A 23,697-nucleotide genomic window follows, 5' to 3' on the forward strand; every position below is an offset into this window, starting at 1 on the left:
TAATTTTCACAGCATTTAATTAATAATTATTAATTTCAAGGGATAAATGGAGTGGTATATAAAAAACTGAATCACAGAATTATTTCTGTGACTAAATGTAGGAGAGAATTAAAGAAAAATATTCAACTAAGTACATAGGTGTAAAAGTCAAAAGCTTTATGATTAGGTAGGTATTAATATACCAACAGAATATCGCCACCAGTAAATCCATATTGATACTGGTTCATGTAACAAAACAAAAATCTATTAGTTTAATATCTAAGAATGTCCTCGGATTAGATACATAATCAAAGATACATAATAACACAGTATTTCATCTATTTTCAGGTACAGAACACTCTGTATACAGCCGATACAATAGTCCAAATTCCATAAAGGATTTATTATTGATCTCCGTTTATCTGACATGGGGTGCTTGTGAGATGATATTGAGATAAATGTAGAGATAAATAAATATAGAGTAGGTACGTAGCCACGAAGCTCTCAGTACACCGTGACGATGAAGTTGCTGGTGTTGTTGGCAGGTAGGATATAGAAACATTTATAAAATCATAAAGTTAATCCAAATTTCATTCTCCCTCAAATGAAAAAGCGTTATTTGAACTTAAAACCGTTGAGTTAAAACAATGCTTTTAATAAGAGTTTACTATTTAGTAGTGTTCTGGTAAAATATAATTTCATACGTACTGTACACAGGAGTTAACTTTCTAATTATTTCTTATTCTTTCCCTCTGTAATAGGACTGTTAATAACTTAATTAATCTACGGTTCGATTGTCGGGTCGAGTAATGAGCTGGATTCTTTTTCATTTTATATCAATAATTTTTAGCCCGATGTCTCACACCTGTATACAGCAACAAGCCTATTACAAGGAACTAAGATTTTAAACAAGGAATCCGCGATGTGTTTCATAAACTTTTGCTTAGATTATCAAGTTCATTAAACTTTCTTTTTAAACTTATACTCGCATGGTATGAATTTGTTCTTATAAGTACATGTAAGAAATTAAATAATTATGTTTTTTTGCAGGTATAACAGCGGTGCTATGTGCAGTGCCAAAGGCTCCGGGGCACCGCGAGTTTTTCGTGGACCCCCATTTTGAGGGTGGTCTATCGCTGATGAAATCTGGAGGTAAGTAAATTATTCTATTATTTTTTTTAAATAAAATAGTAAAAGCACGTGACGATGAGATAAACAAAATTCTATTTGTTTTTTACTTTCGGTGAGACGAAGGAAACACCTTTGCAGCCTTATTATGTCAACTAGACTTTGAAAAAAAGTTAATTACATATATGGTCGAAAGTCTAAACGACTGTCCACAAGATTTCGGGTTCGATTCCCTGGTCACGTAATGTGCTATTGGGCTTTACTAAGTTATCTTAGAATATTCTCAATTATGTCAATGTGTTTGATAACGTGCCTGCCGCATGGCATATAATGGCAATAGACTCACCCCTTAGGTATAAGGAACTAACAAAGTACCCAATGGCGAAATATGTATTTCCTAAGTGCAGGAATTTGCCCAGAAACAGTTATCTAATCAATCTATCTTTATCTAGCGTTCGGCAAGGAGTACATCGGCCACATCGGCCGCAAGCTCTCCGGAGATGACGCTGACGTCACCTTTAACTTCGAGTACGAACATGACGCGGCCAGCGGCGGCTACAAGCTATCTGTTGTGTGGGACGGACCTAGCGATCGTGTGTTCGAAGACTGTATTGATTTCGGTAAGGTATTTTCTTTTGGGAAGTTTCTTGATGAGAGTAATGCAATAATTTTATCAATAACCAACTGTACAAATGGTTGTCCATGGGACATACTTTAAAAGAAAATATTCCCATGACTTTGTTGTACGCGCAAATTAGTTGCTACGGTAACTACCTGTTGGTATGTACGCTCATGGACTAATTTTCGATTCAATTCTTGTGAAATCATTTATGTGTATTCAGACGGACAAATTACTACAAGAATGGTCTGCAAAAGTACTAATGGTCGGCAAAAGCACAGCTTTGGTTTTCATTTTTTACTCACCTTGATCATTCGAGATGTAATTTTCGAAAGCGTCAATCTGCCTACGTAAGGTACCTCTTATGGTTATCGAAGATAAAGAACAATGGCAAGTCTCCATACAAAGTTTTACCTGACATCGTTTTGGAGCGTCTATGAATGAAAAAATGTTAAAACTATAGAGTTTCTTTAACTTAAACAGAATCATTAAGATTTTTGGTTTGAGAGGGCCACAAGAAAAAAATATGATCAATTTTATATTTTGAGGTTATATCATGAAAAAACTTATGTAAATTGCTGTTCTACATTATTTATGTCTAAAAAACAGATTTAGATTACGTGAGAGCAAAGACAATGCATTATTTTACAATTTTGTATAAAAATCGGATGTATATGCAGCAAACAAATGGTAAGTAATGTTAAAAATGGATAGGTACTATACCTACTTTAAAATTCTAATTATTCAATCATACAAAGGTACCATTGTATTTTTTGTGACTCACTCAGTATATTATGATCTACCTACTTACTAATTCTATGATCATTTTTAAATCATTATCCCCGTTTGATAACTAAAGGGATACTAGAAGTGTTTAGAATGATATAAATGTCGCAGAAATAATTGAAGTCATAATCGATTATAGAATATAATCGAATTAATTATTTTTTAAACGATATTATTAAGATTAAAAACCAAAAAAACTACTGTTATATTGCGACTTACTATTAAAATGTAATGATAACGTCAGTGATTACTGTAATGCTATTTGAGGTTTTATTTTATATATTTAAGTACATATTATTATTGCAAGCAAATCAAATATGCTAATAAAATTGCTTAAAATAATAAGCTATTATAAATGGATTATTCTTTTCATATTATATATTTGTCATAATCGATCAATCGATTGTGAAAATAATTGATTATCAACATCACTCTAAACAACGGAAGGAAAAAACAATTTTTTTTAGTGCTGCCATTACACTTTCATCTAATAATACCTGACTATTAATCACAACATTAATAATAAAATATGTAACTAAAACACCTATCAATTATATTTGTTATTTTTTTTTAGCAAAACCGTTTTTTGATATTTAAAAACAAAATAATAATTTTGAAACATTTTGTAAGTGGTAATACTGACTAAAAGATTATGTCCACTGGATGTGGACGTATTCAAGTAAAAGTTTATTTTGTAAATAATTTAAGCTAGGCTTTTACCGAAAAAGTTAATTTCATCATAAAAAAGGGCTAAATTAATTACTAACTTTTGCACGTGTCCCATTTGTAGACGCTTCATATAACACTTAGGTAAAAACTTGCCATTGTTCTTTATCTTAAACCACTTACTATTATTGACAGTTGTTTATCGCATTTTAACTCATGGTATATACCACATCACCTAATCTCCTCGTGTTTGATAGCATTTCGATGTATCTTTTTTAACTGCTTACGTAACATGACATTTAAAAAGCAGCAAATAACTTACCTACAGAATATGTTTTAACTAATAGCATAAAAATCACCAGGAATTATGCTTGACGTCGCAGGTTACGCTGGCCGTAGTCGTAGCCTATCTCAACGACGACAGACCTATTTTTGTCTACCCTCATATTTTATATTGTATTTACCGTTCTTCTGACCAGGCAACAAGCAATGGTTCGCTGGCCCTGAACAAAAGGAACAGTACTGGCCAATTCAGAAGTCGAAACTGCAGAAATATTCCATCGTATCCAAAGAGGAAGACAACTCAGCCGTGAGCGAGCGTTACTGGCTGAACTCTGAGGGAGAGTACATCTACGTTGCTGCCGAAGTACCTCTCTTTGTAGACTACCATAATGTACTCGACAACCACCTTTGCCTCATCGCCGATGTGGCTGACCCTTACTCAACCAGACGTACGCACAACATCCTCAAATACGACATCTGGTTCTTCGAAGATGCAAAGACAGCTCATCAGCACGCAGTAGATACATACTTGGGCAAACCTTCCGGTATTCCTGACTACAGAATGATCCAATACCCTGTCTGGTCCACCTGGGCAAGGTACTCGAGAGAAATCGACCAGGACAGTCTCTGGGCTTTCGCTAATGAGATCAAGGACAGTGGTTTCCCTAACGCACAGTTTGAGATCGATGACCTTTGGGAGATCTGCTACGGTTCCCTGACTGTCGATGAGAGAAAACTGCCTAACTTGAAACAGCTGGTGCAGGATATTAAGGGTCTTGGCTTCAGAGTGTCCATCTGGGTTCATCCGTTCATCAATCAAGACTGCGATCCCTGGTATTCTGAAGCTTTGGAGAAAGGGTACGTTTTAAAACGTCACATATTTTTTTATTTAATGGTAAAGTTTATCATATCAACAAGATCTACAAAGGTTAGCTTAAAGAGGAATCCGTTAATTTATTTCAGAAAAATACACCTGTTTTCATAAAATGTCGAAGTAATTTCTTTTCAGAAACGAGTGCTTCAAAAACTTCTAATGTTTCCTAAAATCTGGTCTAAAATGAAGCTAAATAATCATGTCTTTTGCCAGCTGGCTGGTCCTGAACGAGGAAGGTAGCCCGGACACGACGTGGTGGAACAACAACGGCTCCATCCCCGGCTACATCGACTTCACCAAGCCTGATGCTGCTAACTGGTACGCGGATCGCGTGCGCAACGTGATCGAAACTTACGACATTGATTCAGTCAAGTTTGATGCTGGAGAGTCTAGCTGGTCTCCTCAGGTAATATAATTGCCCTCACGACTTTTGTTTCAAAATCGCTTCTTAGCCATGGACATAGTTAATCTATACTGTCTTCTATACTAATATTATAAAGCTGATGAGTTTGTTTGTTTGAATGCGCTAATCTCAGGAACTACTGGTCCGATTTGAAAAAATATTTTAGTGTTAGATAGCTCATTTACTGAGGAAGGCTATAGGCTATATATCATAACGCTACAACCAATAGAAGCAGAGTAGCAATAAAAAATGTTACAAAAACGGGTAAAAATTTGACCCATTCTGTCTTATGTGACGCAAGCGAAGTTACGCAGGTCGGCTAGTGAAACAATAACATTATTAATACTTGCCACTACTACCAATATTGCCATCAAACAATACGCTGACTTTAGTTTTGATTTAATTAAAACTGACTGCCCCTTGGGTAAAGCCTTGTGTTCTACAACTGCAGATATAATACCAAACTATTTTGGATGCGATATGCGGGTCATAATATGTTTATTAAATTGCAGGAGGACTAACTAAGTAGAGAATGTCTTTGTAAATATGTCGATCGTTAGATAATTTTGTACATGATTTTTTATCAAAACTGATATTCGGATAGTGTGCCTGTCCGTGTAACCTCGGCGGCCTCTTATTACTCTACACCAAAAACTGAAAGAATCTTTGTATAAATCAGTACTTTATTATTACATTTTTGTTCTAGATCCCAGTACAAGAAGGTCTGGACATCGACCTACACCCCGGTCACATCGTGCAGGCGTACGTACGCAAGGTCGCCGAGTTCGGACCTATGATTGAAATTAGATCTGGAATGAGGTAAAAACGTTCACCATCAACACAATATTTTAATGAGATATCTAATTGAGATTAATATACTTCTACCGACTATAAATGCAATTCCTTGTCTATATGCCATATGGTTAGGTTTAATACATAAAAATAGGTACATGGAGACTTACAATCCGAGTTTCGAATTTACAAAAACTATCTAATTACACAAATATTTTTATTTGTCGACGTTACTCACCGCGCTCTTTAACCTTTTTCACCACACTCGAAAATCTCATTCGCTCTCTCAGGCTATTTGTCCTATATGGTAGGACCAGTTTTCCTTACACTTTTCTTCCATTTCACCCTGTTTTTTGTCATATTCGAAACTATAACCTAAATCCATCCAATCCTTTGCAGAACCCAAGATCTGCCAGTATTCATCCGTATGGTGGACAAAGACACCTACTGGGGCTTCAACAACGGCCTCGCGACCCTGGTCACCACCCTCCTGTCCATGAACCTCAACGGGTACACCCTGGTACTGCCTGACATGATCGGAGGCAACGGCTACAATGACAAGCCGACTAAAGCACTATTCATCAGGTGGTTGCAAGCTAATGTGTTCATGCCTACTCTGCAGTACTCTTTCGTGCCGTGGGATCATGATGATGAGGTTTGTACCGCTACTTAATTATTGAAATTTAACTGTAATAATGTTGCCTATAAAGCTCAAGTCTCGACTGGTCTCTTTTCATAGTACCGGTTTGAGCCCGAAATTTCAACAAAATACTGAACGATCAGACATAATATGACTTTGTATTTTGTAATCATTTAATTAACTCGAGAATCAAACAGTCATTATATTGGGATTCTTTTTAGAATTAAACCATTTAGCTATTGATCGTGTAGACTCAAAGTCTAAGTCAGGAGTCAAAAGAATCGCACTGTAGAGTTTTATAGAGAAAGGCTTCTAAGGACCACATTCATAAAAGACCTTATTTTTAATTTTAATTTGATTTTAGATTGATTTTAGATTAAACTAATTATTAACTTATGTGTTTTATAAACTTTTTGAACACATTTCTTAATGCATTTACCTATATATTATTATGAATTGTCTAATGCTGTATTTTTGATTTCCAGACGGTAGAAATCTGCCGCTACTTCACGGAACTGCACGCTCAATTCGCCGACGACATTAAAGCCGCCATGGAAGCCAGCGTGGCTCACGGAACCCCAGTCAACCCCCCCATCTGGTGGCTCGACCCTCAGGACCCTGACGCTCTGGCCGTCGATGATGGTAAGGATTTCATTCGAGGCAAATATTTTTCGTAAATTGAATTAAAATTGGGATTTTTTTATAGAGTCTAACTACATAATGACCGTTTGTTGCAAGGGGAAAAACAAAAATTAAAAGGAGTAAAATGTGGATTATAAATTGTAATACTTAACAATGTATCCATATAATAAAAATACCACATTGCTTGTATGATCTCCATCGCTCTACTATTATCATAACATTCCGTACATTTGGTACTATTGAAAATGAACATTTAAAATCTGCCTGAGACTGCTACAACATAGCACGAAAAAGGCGCTGATCAGATTTTCAAAATAAATTACTCATTAGCTAGGTACTATGTTAAAAGCTTATATTGGTAACAAAGGTAATAGAAATGTAAACGATATCCTCTACATCTAAGGTCAACATTTATTACTATTTCTACTGATTCTTACGCTTATCAACTACTAACCAACCACTTTTCTTCCAGAATTCCTTCTCGGCGAGAAGATCCTCGCAGCTCCCGTGCTTGTCGAAGACGCAGTGTCCCGCGACATCTACCTACCCCGCGGCAACTGGCGTGACGGTAACACCTGCGTCATAATCCAGGGTCCCATCTGGCTGAGGGACTACCCCGCCCCCCTCGACACCCTGCCCTACTTCATCCTCCAAGATTGAATATTGTAGATGTAAGTTAATCAATAAGAGTTGTTGTTGAATTTATTTTTCGTTTTATTTTCCCCTTTTGATATGAAGAGCTTTAGCATTTTCCTCTGGCGCAGGTGAGTGAGATTTCGAAATAAGGGCGACAACTCAATAACTTTGCAAAGTTATGTGTGTATTAGACATAATTGGCCATAGTTAAACGGAAACGATCCAACCCACACAGACGTAGTTTCGAGATATTTAACTTTAAAGTTCAGATCGTATTCCGTCATTGATTCTCCACTTTAAATTTGGGGACTAACTCAGGACTATAACTTCATGGCGGGTTTGAATTTTACTTGGATTGTTTTCGTGATATTAAAATTTTAACTTCAAGGAGTGTTTTAATAGTGTGGGTTGGATCCTTTCCGTTTAACTATGGCCAATTATCACTTGTTCTAACGGTGAAGCCAATCATCGTGACGCTACCTTCCAAACTTTAGAATTCTAAACAGTTTTACAAGGTGTAAAGTATGGTGGATTTAAAGCCTTATCCCTTTTCAATTCTGAGAGGGTACTTGTGCAACAGAGGGACATTTTGTGTAACTTAACAGCTGTACCCCTGTCTGTTCATCACAAGGTCTTGGGTTCAAATGATAAATTGATCACCGATGTTAAATATTTTCTAGTAGGTACTTTCTCAGTAGCGGTTGCTATCATAGCGCAGGTAATAAACACTCGACACGATAGCATCGAAAGTTCGTGATCTTGATTTGAACGACAGATGAGTCCTCAAATATGACGCGGAAACAAACAAATTTGTTTAAAGGAAAAACACCAGAAGTAAATTGACATTATCTTAATAATGACATACTTATATCGTTTCACACTTCTATAGAATATCAAATGTGATGAAATTTCGTGTTACTTACCAAAACATTTTAGGTACTTTTTTCGTTTCACTTAAACTTTCGATGCTGTCTGCTACAGTAGCTAGATTATGTACAGTCGGTACTATCGAGGCCCGAGAGTGTGTCATTTAATTTAAAAAATCGTTCCTATGGCATCCGCTAGAGGCGCTGATCAGATTTTCATAGAAAATAATTCGATAACTAGCCGGCTGTCGGTAGTCAAAAGAGATAGAAATTCGCGATTCAGGGTAGTCATTCATGAAAAATTTTATCTGTAAACGAAATTTCTACCTAAAAATAATGAATTATCTTTTATCGTGAAATGTCTATAAGTGTTAACAGTAATTAATCACACTTATTAAAATAGATAATTGATAATGTTCATAGATCTATCCACCACACACTGCAGTGCTAAGGCACCTGAGTCAAGTCTAAGTAGTATATCTGTCTCGCTTTATCGTCCTTTAAAGTTGTTTCTATCTCTCTCTTTTACTATTATGTTATCAAGTATATAAGATACAATGATAAAATTATTATACAGGGGCGGAAAATGGTGTAAGAAAATGTTGGTGATACATATTTTAATCTTGTTTTATACAATCTGCAAGGATGCTGTGTTGACCCGCCAATGTACCGTGATAGGTAATTTATTTATTTACTAATAGATATCTTAAAATCTAGATTATTTACATGTATAGAGCTGTGACAATGGAAAAGGAAATACGTCGTTAACGTTTATCTATCTATCTTACATAATTATGTAACGTTACTTGTCTTGACTGATTGATAATCATCGTACAGCATAAACTATAGCAGTAAGAAATATGATATTTGGACATGGGGTACCTTTTGTGATGTAAGTGCCCCCTAAGAAAGGATGTTCAGTTATCCACCCTAGAGGCTTTAAAACGGGGATGAAAGTTTGAAATAAACATGTGCTTCTTTATTTTTGATTGTTCAACACCTACCAGGTTCAAATAGGAGATGAAAGTCAACTTTTATTTTTCTTAACTTTAACGAGAGCAAAGCCGGGTCCTCTAGTAATAGTCGAAAACTATTGAATTATTTATGATGCATTTTCTAGTTACGTTCGCTACACACATATTTGGGTTGGCACTTTATGTATACCTACTATAAATGTTGAAACTTTAACTTTTGTACCTAAGCGACAAGAATTACCTACCAATTATTATTAGTTGCGTTATTGAAAAATGGCAAAATAGTTAACACAATAATCATATTTCCCGACAACATTACTTTCCCGCCGCTCGCAACTTCGCCCGCGTGAACTTAATTTTTTACGTTTTTACAATATAATATACATTTTATTGCTGCTTCACTTCTATTAGCCATAGCGTGTTATTATATACCCCTATTATACATATATGTTCGTCCATAACCCATGGACTCCTAACAAAAAATATAAGTATTTTCGATTCGAACCAGTACCTACTTCCTGAGATTAGCTTCAAATTAATAAAATCTTCAGCTTTATATTACTAAGCATAGATAAGGATGGGTGTCCAAAAAATCGGGCGCAACTGTGTCGGTGCACACGGAAGCTGGTTTTTACGTTGAAAATCTATATCAGCTAATCGCTTTATTATTAAAGATTGAATGAAAACCAGCGTTTTCCTGTTATTCTACACAAAATCTTTCTCCCAAATCCCAGTCTGGTGCAAAAGCGCTACGAATATTCAATTTTCAAATTAAAATTTTCGTTTGTTTTTTACTACAAATCTTACCGTTATAAAATGTCTGTCGAGCTATGGTATAGGAATATAGGGCATGCTTATCCGATACTGCCTGTTCCGAGTCAAAATAGAATAGGAAAAAGTCATAAACCACCTTTAGCACCTTCAATATTTCTCCAAATTTCGTTTTCTCGAACCATTGTAGGCTCTTAGGACCTGATGCAAACTTTAGCTCTAAGTATTGAGCTGACCTCATATCTATACTAATATAATAAAGCTGAAGAGTTTGTTTGTTTGTTAGTTTGTTTGTTTGAACGCGCTAATCTCAGGAACTACTGGTCCGATTTGAAAAATTCTTTCAGGGTTAGATAGCCCATTTATCAAGGAAGGTTATAGGCTATATAACATCACGCTACGGTCATTAGGAGCGGAGCAGCAACGAAAAATGTTACAAAAACTGGGAAAATTTTGACCCATTCTCTTAGGTGACGCAAGCGAAGTTGCGCGGGTCAGCTAGTCCTGAATAATTACACAAAAATAAGTTTCCACGAAGCATTGTTTTGTATTCATTAGGATATATAAGACGAAGAACTAATCAGTTTTGGACTGCCCCCCAGCATTTGAAGTAGTAAAAGTGGGGATAACACAAAAAGTCGTCAGTGGTCGAAATATCAGCGGCTGTAAGCCGACACCCCCACCCCTAAGATAAGATAAGGTCAATTCAAACCAATCCTTTACGTATCCTACGCATTATTGTAAAAAGTCCGTCAAAATGAACGCCAGATTAATATCAAATTCCGAAGGATTTTTAGATTAAAATCGTTTTATCAATCAATGAAAATATGATTTGTAAGCATGACAGACTAATTAGTTGTCACTTTTGTAACTGACTGTATTTGATTTAGACGTACGGAGAATATTTACGGCAAAATTCACCAGTTCCGAATAAGTATAGGTAATCGGCTAAAATTTGAACAGATTTAATCCCAGTATTACCACTCTTAAATAAATATAAGTTAACTTAACAGTCGGAATTTTAACAGACCGTTTAATTTGTGTCACTTTTTAACCGTTGGAATTTTGCAAATTTGTTTCATGTTCTGACTGTTGGACAGTTTTTCATTGCTCCATAATCTCTTGAATACCTAACAAATTGACTCATATCAATAAGAGCAGAATCTCCTTATCGTTGATTTACAAATACGATGGAGATCACTGAATAAGATGATATGATCAGTTGCCAATCGTTATCAATCCGTATCACGAGTTTTGACATACGTTGTTCATCTGTGTTGCGCGATGGCGGCCATTGGTACTTTCCTAGGTGAGTTTTTTTAAACATTTATTTGAGAATATTATTGTTAAAGGTATATTTTTATATGTAGATCAAAGTTACTATGTTTAAGCTAATAATTCAGGAAGTAAAGGTAAAAGAAAGCCAGATGACTTTTTTTTACGTCAATCTTAAGATTATTCTGTAAAAAATATAAGTAGGTACCTACCGTAGGATAGGGTTACTTTAGAAAAATTTAGGGTAATTTTTAATTTTAGAAATAAGTAAATTGCTCGCATAAAACGCTAGCGACGAGTTTAGTTTTCTGGTTCTTGCTACTAAATATCGCTATGAAATAAATTATTACCATTTAAAATGCGCGGTGCTGCCCCGCCCAACAGCCGGCCGGCCGCTTTGGTCAACCGGGTTACAGCGGTACCGCCCAGACAGGGAAGCGGCCTCTCCACTGGGTCCCTCTTGGTTCACCGCAACCGAATCCGTGGACTCAAGGTTGCGGCTACTAAGCAGCAAGGTGGAGACCCGTCGGGGGGGTACTGATATATACCTACTTAGACTTATTTGGGTGCCTCTGTGGCGCATTTCTTTGTAAATACGAAATTCGTGAAAAGGTTTCGGAAACCAATCCCCGGTCTGACCACAAAAAAAAGGCTCCATTGATTGCCTGGGCAATTCTTACTCCAGAGCTAGAATTTGAGATGGAAGACCTCCATGTCTCGGAAAGCACGTAATTCGGTCCTGCGCCTGACTGGTCGTGTCGGTTATCCATCCCACCGGGCCATAAGAATGATAATAAAGAGAGTGTACCTTTTCGCACACACTTGGACTCTATAAACAAAGCCCTGCACCGTTGGCTGGAATCTGAAACTCGCCGGTGCTGAATATTAGCCAAAAGAACATTACAAATTAATTAATTTAACAGTAAGTTTGACTGCAGTAATCTTTCTGAACGAGTAGAAAACAAAGGCAGAATGGCAGGGAATATCTGAATCATTAAGTCCGCCTTTATTCATTACTAACTTCTGCTTTCGGCTTGGTCCGCGTAAAAAAATCCCGGGGTAAAAAAATCCTTTATGTTAATCCAAGTCATAAGCTACTCAGTGCACCGAATTTCATTAAAATCTGTCCAGTAGTTCTTTCGTGAAAGTGCAACAAACATACATCCATCCATATACACTTACGAACTTTCGCATTTATAATATTACTAGCTGAGCAGGCAAACGTTGTTTTGCCACATAAATTAAAAACCAAAAAGCAACACTTATCATTTAGGAGTTTGAAAACTAGACAGAAGCCGATTCTTAGCTTTACTGAATATGCGTATAAAATTTGGTAAAAATAGAAATAGCCTTTTCGGAGGTGTAAGGTAACTAGCATTGTGACACGAGAATTTAATATATCAGAAGTAGGATACATACATTACATAATATAAAGCCTTAGATAACTAACCCCCGGTTTCTGAGGTAAATTTAGCGGTAGTTTATCTATTCAATAGCGTTAAAACTCATATAAAAAAAACCTTATTGAATAGATAAACTACCGTTAAATTTACTCAGAAACCGGGGGTAAGATGGTCATTCTTTGTCCACTAACGCTGACCATGTGGGCGTATACTATTTTTAGACTATCAAATATTTTAGACATGATAAACTTCTTAGTACCTATTTAATTATCAAAAGATTAATAATATAGTGTCCAAGAGAGCGCACAATACACAGGTACACTCTCTGTTCCTTTGCTCCCTTAGTCCGGCCGGCTATACCGACACGACCATTGAGAGATCAGGCGCAGGACGACGGCTTAACGTGATCTCCGAGACACAGAGGTCTACGACCTCGTCTTGCTAACTCTGGGCAATCTCAACAGAAAAACTAAGTAAATACTTTTTACATGACCCAGGTTTCACACCCGAGACCTCTTTAAGGCAGTCACATACCTACACTACAGAATGCGCCACAGGGGCAGTTATTAGATTATAGTAGATAGTTATTCAATATTGAGAGGATGCTAAGTCGATCCACAAATAATATAATTTATAATTGTTTCGGCTCTGATTGTATTTTGTGTCTGTTGTTTGTATGTTTGTAAAGATCCCCGTGACACAAGAGCTGTTCTTAGTGTGGGAGTTGTCTTTTAGACCATAATATACAATAGCAGACTTAAGACTTAACTCCTCTCTCATACTGAAAGAAAGACCTTATACAGCAGTTTGACGTTAACTATTCATTACCAACTTAAAAGGAAAGGGAGAAAGGTTATCAATTAGGCCGTTTATGTTTTTTGTATGTTTGTAGCGAGATTTTTCCGACAACTGAGGACGAATCTTTAAATTAATATTTTTTATACTATAAATGTGGAAAAACAACTAGAAAACAAATAGGTGTTAAAGAATGCAAACTGAACTCGGAAGACCCAATGTAAAGAACTCTCGGTTGTATCAAACGGGCGATTGAAGTGCAATAGCCCTCGCCGTAGCGCTCGGCAATTCTTTTCAAATGGACTTGAAAAGTCGGTTACCATTGAAAACAAAAATATTACAGACATCACAATATATAAGGTACCTGCGGGTATTAAGGCCTGTCGGGTAATAAGGCCTAAATAACAAAAAACGTACGACATACAGTAGTAGACGATCAAGATTACAGTCACACAAGCTCAGAGCGTATACGAGTCGCTGCAAAGTGGCGGACGCACTCTTGCACTTCTCCCCCCGCAAATATCGTCGAAATCATTCAGAAGTGCGGTTCAGCAGCACGAATTATAAAAATTGACTCCAGTAAAACGTAAGTTGTTTAGAAAATATCATATTTACAAACCTGTATTGACTGTCCGCTTATTAATTAACGTATGCTTGTCCTTAGATTACCGTTTTAAGAGACTTGTAGTTATAAAAATTATATTATTATTCTTTTCTGTAAATAGGTGGTTGGCGGATATTAAGGCCTATAAAATTTTACAATAGGCCTTATTATACTCCTATTTTTTTAACTGCTATATAAGTAGGAGCGTGTTTTTAAAATGTTTGTTAGTGGGTAGTATATACGTAGTTTATATTTTCAATTTATTTATTATTGTTTTCAGTGCTTACAGTCACGATGCCTCCCAAACGAGCATTGTGGTCAGAAGGCGATCTGACAAAAATAAATCACAAAAAAAAAATTATCGGTACGGTCATGCCTGCAAAGAAGATAGAATGGATGATGCAATGAGGCAATGTTCGCGATGCTTCAAGTGGTACCACGAAGAATGTGTCGGTTTGAATGCAGAATATACTGATGATTTTCAATGTCCTGATGGATGCGAATAAGGACAATTTATTTAATTTATTAAGACTACTATGCTTTCTATTGCCTTATGTTAATGATTATTGATGTCAAGAATATTAATTTACTTAGTTTAAGTTGATTTTTGAATAGTTTATAGTATAGGCCTTTTTACCCTACCCTATTATAATAAGGCCTAAAGACAGCGTTTTTTTAAAAGTGATATAATGTTTTAGTTTTAAGCTTTAGAAGCTATTTTTTGTTTAAACTCGGTAGTAATATAAGTACATGACTGATTATTATAAAAACTGGTTGATTATATTGGATATTCTTCATTTTATTACAAATCTCCCTTAGCTAGGCCTTAATACCCGCGGGTACCTTACAAGTCATCACACCTGCTATATCCAATCGTATAAAGCAAGGATGTAGGACACCCAAGTTTCGACATTAACAATGTTAGTCCCATATAAAAGGGGGCGGGGCTATCACCATTTATTTGTTTGCATCTAATCACCAAGCAACGTACAATTTCATCCAAATCATTATCATAAATCGATTGACATTTGGCTAAAGTGACAATATATGTAAAAGTAGTCATACAAAGTCATACATGTAATCTAAGTAGTTTTATCTAAGAGATATCTGGCTTGTTGATAAACATGGATATGACTCAGTGAGCCACTTTAGCTGTGTGGTTTTTGGGTGACTGATTGTTGATATTAACGATAGTAGCTCTTCACCCGGCTTTGTTTGACTTCGAACTTAAAGTAACGACTTCGAACTCTAATTTAAATTTGTTGGAAATCGAACCTGAAATTTAAGTCAACTATCAAAATCCGTTCAGTAGTTTTGGCGTGATTGAGTAACATCCATTTAAACTTTCGCATATAATAATTTTGTCAGGGATGTATGATCGGGTAGATCCATAAGCCTCTACTTATCATATCATAACATAGAGGGCATGCGATCTCGACCTATCTGGGCCACTGCAGCTCTTTCACCACAGCTGCAACGTGCCACAGCCCCGCCCTATGTATATCCTAGATTAGTAAATATTCCGCTTCCACACCACTGCCTAATTTCCCATCAGAAACTCCCACCATACTTAGGACTCCCAAGGAAGTTTGACGTCAGGCAGGCCGGTCATAAAAACATAAGCCAAATCCCTTGACAACATATCTTTTAAAAAGAAAACATGCTGTACCGACTTTTAACGGCCCCTACTTAACGTGGGATAACGTCAAAAACAATAAGTATAGTATAAATGCATTATCAGTTATAATCTGTATTATGACAGCGCTACTATCGCTGGGTGCGCGTGCGCACTCCGCCACCGTGTCGGTGGAGAGCAGCCGCGCTGATGACGTCACACTCAACCTCGAGCCTGTCCTCACTGGGGGATTCGACCTGGTTCTCATTCAAGGTAACGTAACAAATAACCCAGTCAGAAATAAAACCCAGGCTCTTACTATAGCAAACTTTCATGAATATAGAGGCGCCTTAATTAATTTGATAAAAATACGTTTAACGTTCTCGATAAGGATCAACCAGGCACTAAGTGATTCGTTTAAAACAGCTGAAAAATACCTAAAATCACTGCATAAGCCCGAAACCGAACCCAGGAATTCTATATACGCTACCACAGAAGAAAGAAAACGAGCAACAAAATTTTATTTATTTTGAGCAAAGAATGAGCATTATAATAACATAATCAATCTGTAGACTGCCTAAATAAAACACAATTTTTTACAAAAATCTCTTTGTCCATTTCAGACAAAGAGCGCAATGTCCTCGGTCAGATAGGACGCACCCTCACCGGCCCCTTCGTTGCTGAAGAAGTGGAAGGTGGCATGGTCATCATCATGGGGACCACAAACCTCACGATCAACACGCTGTACGATGAGGAGAGAAACGCCAGAGGCATCAAGTTCAAATGGCAAGCCAATGCTATGACCAGGCTTGAAGATTGCCTGGATTTTGGTAAGTGCAGTTCACTGTTTTTGAATCACATCGGTCGCTCATAGCCAGTTGTGCTCACCGGCCGGTAAACGATCTGTGGGTTAAGCAAACCTTGGCGCGGTCATTCCATAGATGGGTGTCCGCTTAGTGGTATTTGAACTGAGCGTCTCCGTGCTTCGAAGGGCTCGTAAAAAGTCGGCCCCGGTTGTTGTCAATTAAGATAACAGTCGTTAAGCCATGTCAAAGGCCTTTCAGGCGGCTTGAACAACTTTGACACTAGGTTGACCACTAACCATATGATAAGAAAAATATGTAACTGTTTTTGAATCTCATCGGTAATGCTGATTACGGCTATTTCTATAAACGCTGGAAGATCGTAAGATAGGACAGCTACAGTCAGTCACGAGTGCGAGTATACTCAATTACTGATTCACGATTTCCAAAATTTGATTTGTTACTTGGAAATCCTGAAAAAGATAAATACTATTTAATAATTTAATTGACTTGCAAAACAAAGAAAATAACATCTTCAAATTGGTTTAAATCAGAGGTTTAATCATTTTCTGATTTCTATTTTCAGGTACAAAACACTGGTACGCAGGTCCAATGCAAGAAAATCAAATATACCCAGTAGAATCGGCTGCACAGACTTACTCAGCTAGCTACAACAAAGAATCAGACAACGGAGCTATCATGGAGAGATACTGGCTCAATTCAGCCGGAGAATACGTCTTCGTACACCCCCAAGTACCTTTATTCGTCGACTATAAAAACTTAATGGCCAATCACATTTGCTTCGGAGCACAAATAGCGGAACCTTATTCGTCGAAAAGGGAGCACGTAGTCTTAGCTTACGATATCTGGATCTTATCAGACGTAAAGAAAGCCCACGAACATGCAGTTGATAACTATTTGGGTAAGCCTTCTGATACGCCAGATTACAGAATGGTACAGCACCCTATCTGGTCTACGTGGGCTCAGTACTCCAGAGAAATAAATGAGACTAAACTAATGGAATTCGCGCTACAAATAGTAGATTACGGCTTCAATAATTCCCAGATTGAAATTGATGATTTGTGGGAAACTTGCTATGGATCTTTGACGGTGAATGAGGAGAAGTTTACGGATTTGAAGCAGACGGTTAAAGACCTTAAGGAGATAGGTTTTAGAGTCACGATTTGGGTGCATCCGTTTATCAATAGGAATTGTGAACCTTGGTATACTGATGCGCTGACTAACGGGTTAGTATGACTTATAATATTAAAGTTATCAGATACAATGGCACTAACTTTACCGAACGTTAGCAAGAGCAATTGATCCTACGTTCAAAACTTGTGATTTTTTAAGTTATCTATGAGAAGAATTAATTTAATTGCCACTTGCTAAAATGGGTATGTGGATGACCTCGTAGCGCAATCTTGTTAGCTTGAAAATTCTTTGAATATTTTTTATAGGAATGCAAATAACTGAAAATGAAAGACTTGCCTATTTCTAATATCTGGAGGAGATGCTAGCCCAGCCGGAAACTTAAAACTTAAACTTGAATTATTAATTACTTAACAATTCCTGATTAAAATTAGCCAACACCTTTCTCCAGTTACTTCGTAGCAGACGAGTCAGGCAGCACCGCGACGAGCTGGTGGAACAACAACGGTTCTGTCGCAGGGTACATCGACTTCACCAACCCTCGCGCCGCGGAGTGGTGGTACCAGCGAGTCAGGACTCTACTGGACACATATGACATTGACAGCGTGAAGGTTGATGCTGGGGAAGCTAGTTTCGCTCCAGAGGTAGGTGATGATGAAGATTTTTCTTTTTTAATTCGTTTTATCTTTGTTTGAAAAGGTTTTTCGTTAAGGTGCTCCCACACAGCAGTTGTATAACGTTAGAAACTGACTTATTACATTTGTCTTTAAACAAATTTGTTTAAACATTTTATTAAAATTGTTTTTTTATCGTGTTACACAATGTTGTATAACATTATATATCTGCTATGTGGGAGCACCTTTAAAGAGAGACTTATTTAAAATATGATTGTGTTTGCAAATACGCCTCATACATTTTCATAGCATGAAGTAGCGTAATTGCGATCTTTCGATGTTATCAAATAAGTATATAGTTTAATTTGCACTTCTTGCAAAGACTTTCGTAATCAAGTTTCTGATAAATTTCTGTCTCATTGTCAAAAATGTTACGATAGGGGTCAACTGTATTTGTTTAACTTGTGTATTTAACTTTCATAGCAGCTAAATAAACATAATGTCTTCGTATAATGCCCTACGTACCTGAAATAATAGTTAAACTATTTTAAACCCTCGCGTCTTGTACACATAATATTATTATAATGTATATCGTGTGTAAATCGCGATTGAAATTAAAGGTTAGGGTACATTATTTATTTACCCGGCGTTCCATCGAATTATATCGACCGTGGTTACCACCTTCAAGGTGACAGATTTTCAGCCATGACATGATCTTCAGGATAATACTGACTTTTGACTGCCTCCGTGGCGCAGTGGTTTAGGTCACCACGCCGATATCACTGCATCGGGAGGTCGTGGGTTCGATTCCCACACGGAGCAATAATTTGTGCGATCCACAAATAATTGTTTCGGGTCTGGTTGTGCTTTGTGTCCGTTGTTTGTATGTTTGTAAAAGTCCCCGCGACACAAGAGCAATTCTTAGTGCGGGAGTTGTCTTTATAAAAAAAAAATACATCAATCCAGTGCATAGTCATCATAAAACATTGGATATTTAGTCACAAGCAACCGGCCTTATTTAGTTCCTAGCTCTATTGCCTTGCTTTTAAGTTTCTGTCTATTCCCATGAGAACAGATAGTAATCAAAAAGGAAAACTTCACAAAATTAAAGGTATCATGTAGAAAGTAATAGAAACCTTACACAACAAAACTTATAACTATTGCAAATTTCAACCTCTGTTGATATTGAATGAAACAAAATTAGTTTCGAGGGAACAAAATTAGTTTCATCTTAATTTATGTTAAATTTGTGCGTAGGGTGAGCCATGACAACAAAGCGTGATCACGGTATTTCCATTAAACTGAAAACGTCACTAAATCAAAAGGCATTATACATTAAAACCTTACACAACAAGAACTTATGACTATTTCAAATTTCCACCTCTCAAGTAGACCCTTGAGATTATCAGAGTAATTATGCAAGTGATAAACAGTATCATAACGTGAATCTTGGAGGGCTCTCGAAGGTATTTCAGTAAAGTGGATGTTGCAGGTGTCAGCCTTGGAAGGTGACATTGATCTCCAGCCTCATGTACTGGTGCAGGAGTACGCGAAGACCTGTGCCAGGTTTGGGAAGATGGTGGAAGTGCGGTCTGGATATAGGTCAGTTACTGGTATAATTTTCTTATTTTTTTTACCTATGTACTTGCTGTCAGTTTATCCTCTTCCTTTCTCTCTGATTTTACTATGTAAAGGGTGAGGGTAAGACTAGAAGTAAAATAAGTGTCGGTTTTATTATTCTCACTTCTAATATACATTATTCTTTCTTTAAAGTTTACTCGTGACTCTGCCTAATTATCTTATAATCCTTATAACAGTAAAAAGTAACGATACTTTCACTAAAATCTTAGCCTTAATAGGGGCAGGTACTCGGTTTACACCCGAAGAACGGGACCAGACTACTGGCAATTGTACCTACTTTTCTATTAGTAACAAAAAATATTTCTAATCACAATTAATCATCAAAGAACTAAATTAACATCCCAATATCTAAAGACACAATTCAAAAGCTTCTCAACTCCTCAGGAACCAGGACCTGCCAATCTACACGCGAATGGTAGACCGCGACTCCATCTGGGGCATCAACAACGGTCTCCCCACCATCATCACCACCACCTTCCAGATGAACCTGAACGGCTACCCATTCGTCTTGCCCGACATGATCGGCGGGAACGGCTTCAATTTAGACCATGACCAGGCTGACCTTCCGACGAAGGAACTGTTTATAAGATGGGTTCAGGCTAACACTTTCTTGCCCGTGATGCAGTTTTCGTTCGGACCCTGGAATTTCGATGAGGAGGTAAGAATAGCAACGTTTAATAAAAGGTTATATATGTATAACCTACCTGTAGTAGGTGCTATTTAGCTCCTGAATAGGAATTATTTCCACTTATTTTTATCCTAATAAATATTTTTCCACGTTAATAATTATAATTTTCTAGTATATTGAGTATTTTCTAAATCCCACAAAATAATATTCATTTCATGTACATATCGAACCCATGCCCCTTCATTTAATTTGATCTGAAAACATAGATTAAAAGCAGTTATTCCACACAATTCTACAATTTAAATCTGATTACCATACAAGTCTTTAAACATGCAAATCTTGATAACAATGCAACTTTGTTCTAAGAACATAGAACATTTTATTAATGGATACACGTACAGTGAGCTACAAAAGTCGCTCAACAAATTGAGTTTTTCAACAATTCAAACAAACAACAGAAAAGCAATTGAGATCAATAGTAATTGACGATTTTAACCCATTTTTGTTGAACACACAACTAAGTAACCACAGCCGTACGGCTCGATCTCTTAGGTTAAGCTTCGGTAGCCGAGGTTGTTCTGTTGATGGGTGGCTATATTATATCTATATACGTATATAGTTCCTCCATGTTTAGGAAGACTCATTAACTTCAGTCGCTCTATGTAAAATACCGGTATTCAGCTGCATCTGGTAAGACTGGAAGCCGACTCTAACATAGTTGGAAGAAAGACTGATTTAATTCTTGAGTGACTTTTGTATATGACTGTAGATTCATAATTATAAACAGAAAGAATAGAAGCGCGTCGATATTAATTGTGATATAACAATCAAAGTAGTGACACAATCATTATTGACACGAAGATATCAGGTTGCATAATGTCGATCATTCTGTTCGCACGTACTCTCATTCATTACAAGATTTTCTGTCGGAATAATGACCTTTTAATCCATTCCTTTGCGGATACAATTGAGTATTTTGCTGTGTGGTTCTATCCTTAAATGTGTAATTCAAACTTTATAAGTAAAATAAATGTAAAAGCAACATTATTGGTTTCTTCAGTGTTAAGAGAGGCGAATGTGACTTTAAGGACTAACCTTAAAGTCACATTCGCTAATCGCGGGTTGAAGACATAGTCTTCTTTCAAGAACTGTTTTGACCCTTGTTAGGTTAGTTGACAACAAAAAACTTCCATAAAAAATAATAAGTTATCGTTTGAAATACATAGGTAGGGTACCTCGAAAAATAGCGTCATTAGTCCTTGATGAGATGCAAGTTCTCCAGCCATTCTTAGCCAGCAAAAGTCCTAATTTGCAAAAGCTTATGAGAGATGTATGTATGTATCACTCGTTCACTAGAAAATATTTAAAGGATTTTAATGAAATTAAAGCATAGGATACTTCTTACCCCGGGAAAACTTTTGGAAACGAAGTCGCGGGCGGAAGCTAGTACCCACCCCGTAAAGAAACGTACTAAAGTGATAGAATTTGACCATTATTTATCTTTCTTCAGACAATAGAAATAAGTAAGAAGTATGCAGAGCTCCACGCGGAGTACGCGGACGTGATCTTCGAAGCGATGGAGGCGGCAGTGGCTGATGGAACACCAGTCAACAAGCCCATCTGGTGGATAGACCCTACTGATGAAGAGGCGCTTGTCATTTGGGATGGTGAGAACAGATTATACCTGACTTATTACCATTAGTAGTGTATACGACTGTTGTTTTCGAGATCTTTGAATCCATTCTTGGACCAGGCGAATGCCTATTTTCAAAAAAAAGGTATTTTCAATTTTTTTATCACCAATGGCAGTCCGCAGTTTGGTTACGTATTCGCTATGTGGCGACTCGCACTTTAGAAATATAAAAAAATAAACAGTATAGAGTCCAATATAAGGATCCAGAATGGAACTGAAATACAGTTTTAATCCTTTGTGCACAGAAATCTCTCTCAGAAATCTAGTAAAACATATTACAGAAAAGCTGAAAAGTTTTTGAATTTTCAGATATATCCAGTCATATGTAATTAGTTCCAGATGATTCATTTCAATGTAAGAAACGTACATTAAATCCTCGTGGTAGTGCACATTCTATTGTTACATGTTGTAATTTCTCGCAATTTCCCACGACATGACAATGTCATAAGTAATAAAAGTTTACATTACATCACGGTATTCCCGCATTTTCTTATTACTCTAAGCGTAAGTTTTCAATTTACTCCTGGAAATAAGTTTTACGATGCAAAGGACTGCTGAAAAACGCATTACAATTTGGAAAAATTACACTTAGTTCTGCTGAGAGATCGTCCATTAATCACATAAGGCCCAAAGCAGGGAGAAAAATAAAGAATAAAGTAGAAAAAGATCACAAGACGTAATTAGTGGATCACAAACTGAACAACAATTTTCTTCCAGAATACCTCCTGGGAGAGACAGTCCTGGTAGCTCCAGTGCTAACCGAAGGTGCTACAACCCGTAACATCTATCTACCTACTGGCATCTGGTACGAACAAGGTGATCGCAACCTGTACATCGAAGGTCCTATCTGGTTAAACAACTACTCAGCTCCTTTAGATACCTTGCCTTATTTTGTGAGAGATAAGCCTAGAGCTGAAGGCTCTCAGGCATCTCTGCTCTGTTCTGTCACCCTGGTACTTCTAGGTGCAGTTGTTAGTTTGGTAACATATTAAGATTTAATAAAATGTAATGTAAATATGAATGAATATATGTTGTTTTTCTTTCCTTTTATTCGAAAATTACTTGTGGTTTATAGCCGTATTACTAAAGAAACTGTAGGTCATCGTGGTCTTATATTTCTTCAGCATCCTTAAGTGTAGGTTGTTTGAAAATTGACAAGTTTTCGCATCTGGTATATGAGCTAAGAATCTTGCACTGATAGGCCAGAAAATTGCAAAATATTTTTTAAATTAATAATATCGTTAGTAGGTAGCACTGTAACGAGATGACAAATCTCATCAAAAGGAACACAAAGCTGCCTTTACACACACTCTATCGCACGTTTTTAGGAGCGTACAAGATTACGCGCAAGAAAGCAACGATTTTCTTCGCGGGATTGACAGATGAGCGCAGCGCGTCTTCTTTCCTTTCCCCTTA

The 23,697-nt window shown here is 36.9% G+C and overlaps 2 protein-coding genes across 4 annotated transcripts; both read left to right on the plus strand.

Annotated features, from left to right (window-relative positions):
- Positions 1-375: 375 nt before the first annotated feature.
- On the plus strand, positions 376-7,516 carry LOC142979041 (myogenesis-regulating glycosidase-like). 2 transcript variants are annotated; one of them, XM_076123797.1, is made up of 9 exons: positions 376-524; positions 1,030-1,131; positions 1,560-1,727; positions 3,658-4,318; positions 4,548-4,740; positions 5,444-5,556; positions 5,929-6,184; positions 6,655-6,811; positions 7,284-7,516. In XM_076123797.1, exons 1-9 carry the CDS (start codon positions 500-502, stop codon positions 7,469-7,471), a joined length of 1,863 nt encoding a protein of 620 aa, XP_075979912.1. In that variant the 5' UTR covers positions 376-499; the 3' UTR covers positions 7,472-7,516. The 2 variants fall into 2 exon arrangements, with proteins under 2 accessions (XP_075979912.1, XP_075979913.1); XM_076123798.1 differs by lacking the exons at positions 376-524; positions 1,030-1,131; positions 1,560-1,727 and adding an exon at positions 3,158-3,191.
- A 1,364-nt stretch (positions 7,517-8,880) lies between these two features.
- Positions 8,881-23,281, plus strand: LOC142978801 (myogenesis-regulating glycosidase-like). 2 transcript variants are annotated; one of them, XM_076123376.1, is made up of 9 exons: positions 8,881-8,991; positions 15,898-16,023; positions 16,374-16,580; positions 17,140-17,800; positions 18,157-18,349; positions 19,812-19,921; positions 20,345-20,618; positions 22,099-22,255; positions 22,999-23,281. In XM_076123376.1, exons 1-9 carry the CDS (start codon positions 8,913-8,915, stop codon positions 23,271-23,273), a joined length of 2,082 nt encoding a protein of 693 aa, XP_075979491.1. In that variant the 5' UTR covers positions 8,881-8,912; the 3' UTR covers positions 23,274-23,281. The 2 variants fall into 2 exon arrangements, with proteins under 2 accessions (XP_075979491.1, XP_075979492.1); XM_076123377.1 differs by lacking the exon at positions 8,881-8,991 and adding an exon at positions 11,259-11,367.
- The last annotated feature ends 416 nt before the right edge of the window (positions 23,282-23,697 follow it).

Source organism: Anticarsia gemmatalis, chromosome 15, assembly GCF_050436995.1.
Source record: "Anticarsia gemmatalis isolate Benzon Research Colony breed Stoneville strain chromosome 15, ilAntGemm2 primary, whole genome shotgun sequence".
Lineage (NCBI taxonomy): Eukaryota > Metazoa > Arthropoda > Insecta > Lepidoptera > Erebidae > Anticarsia > Anticarsia gemmatalis.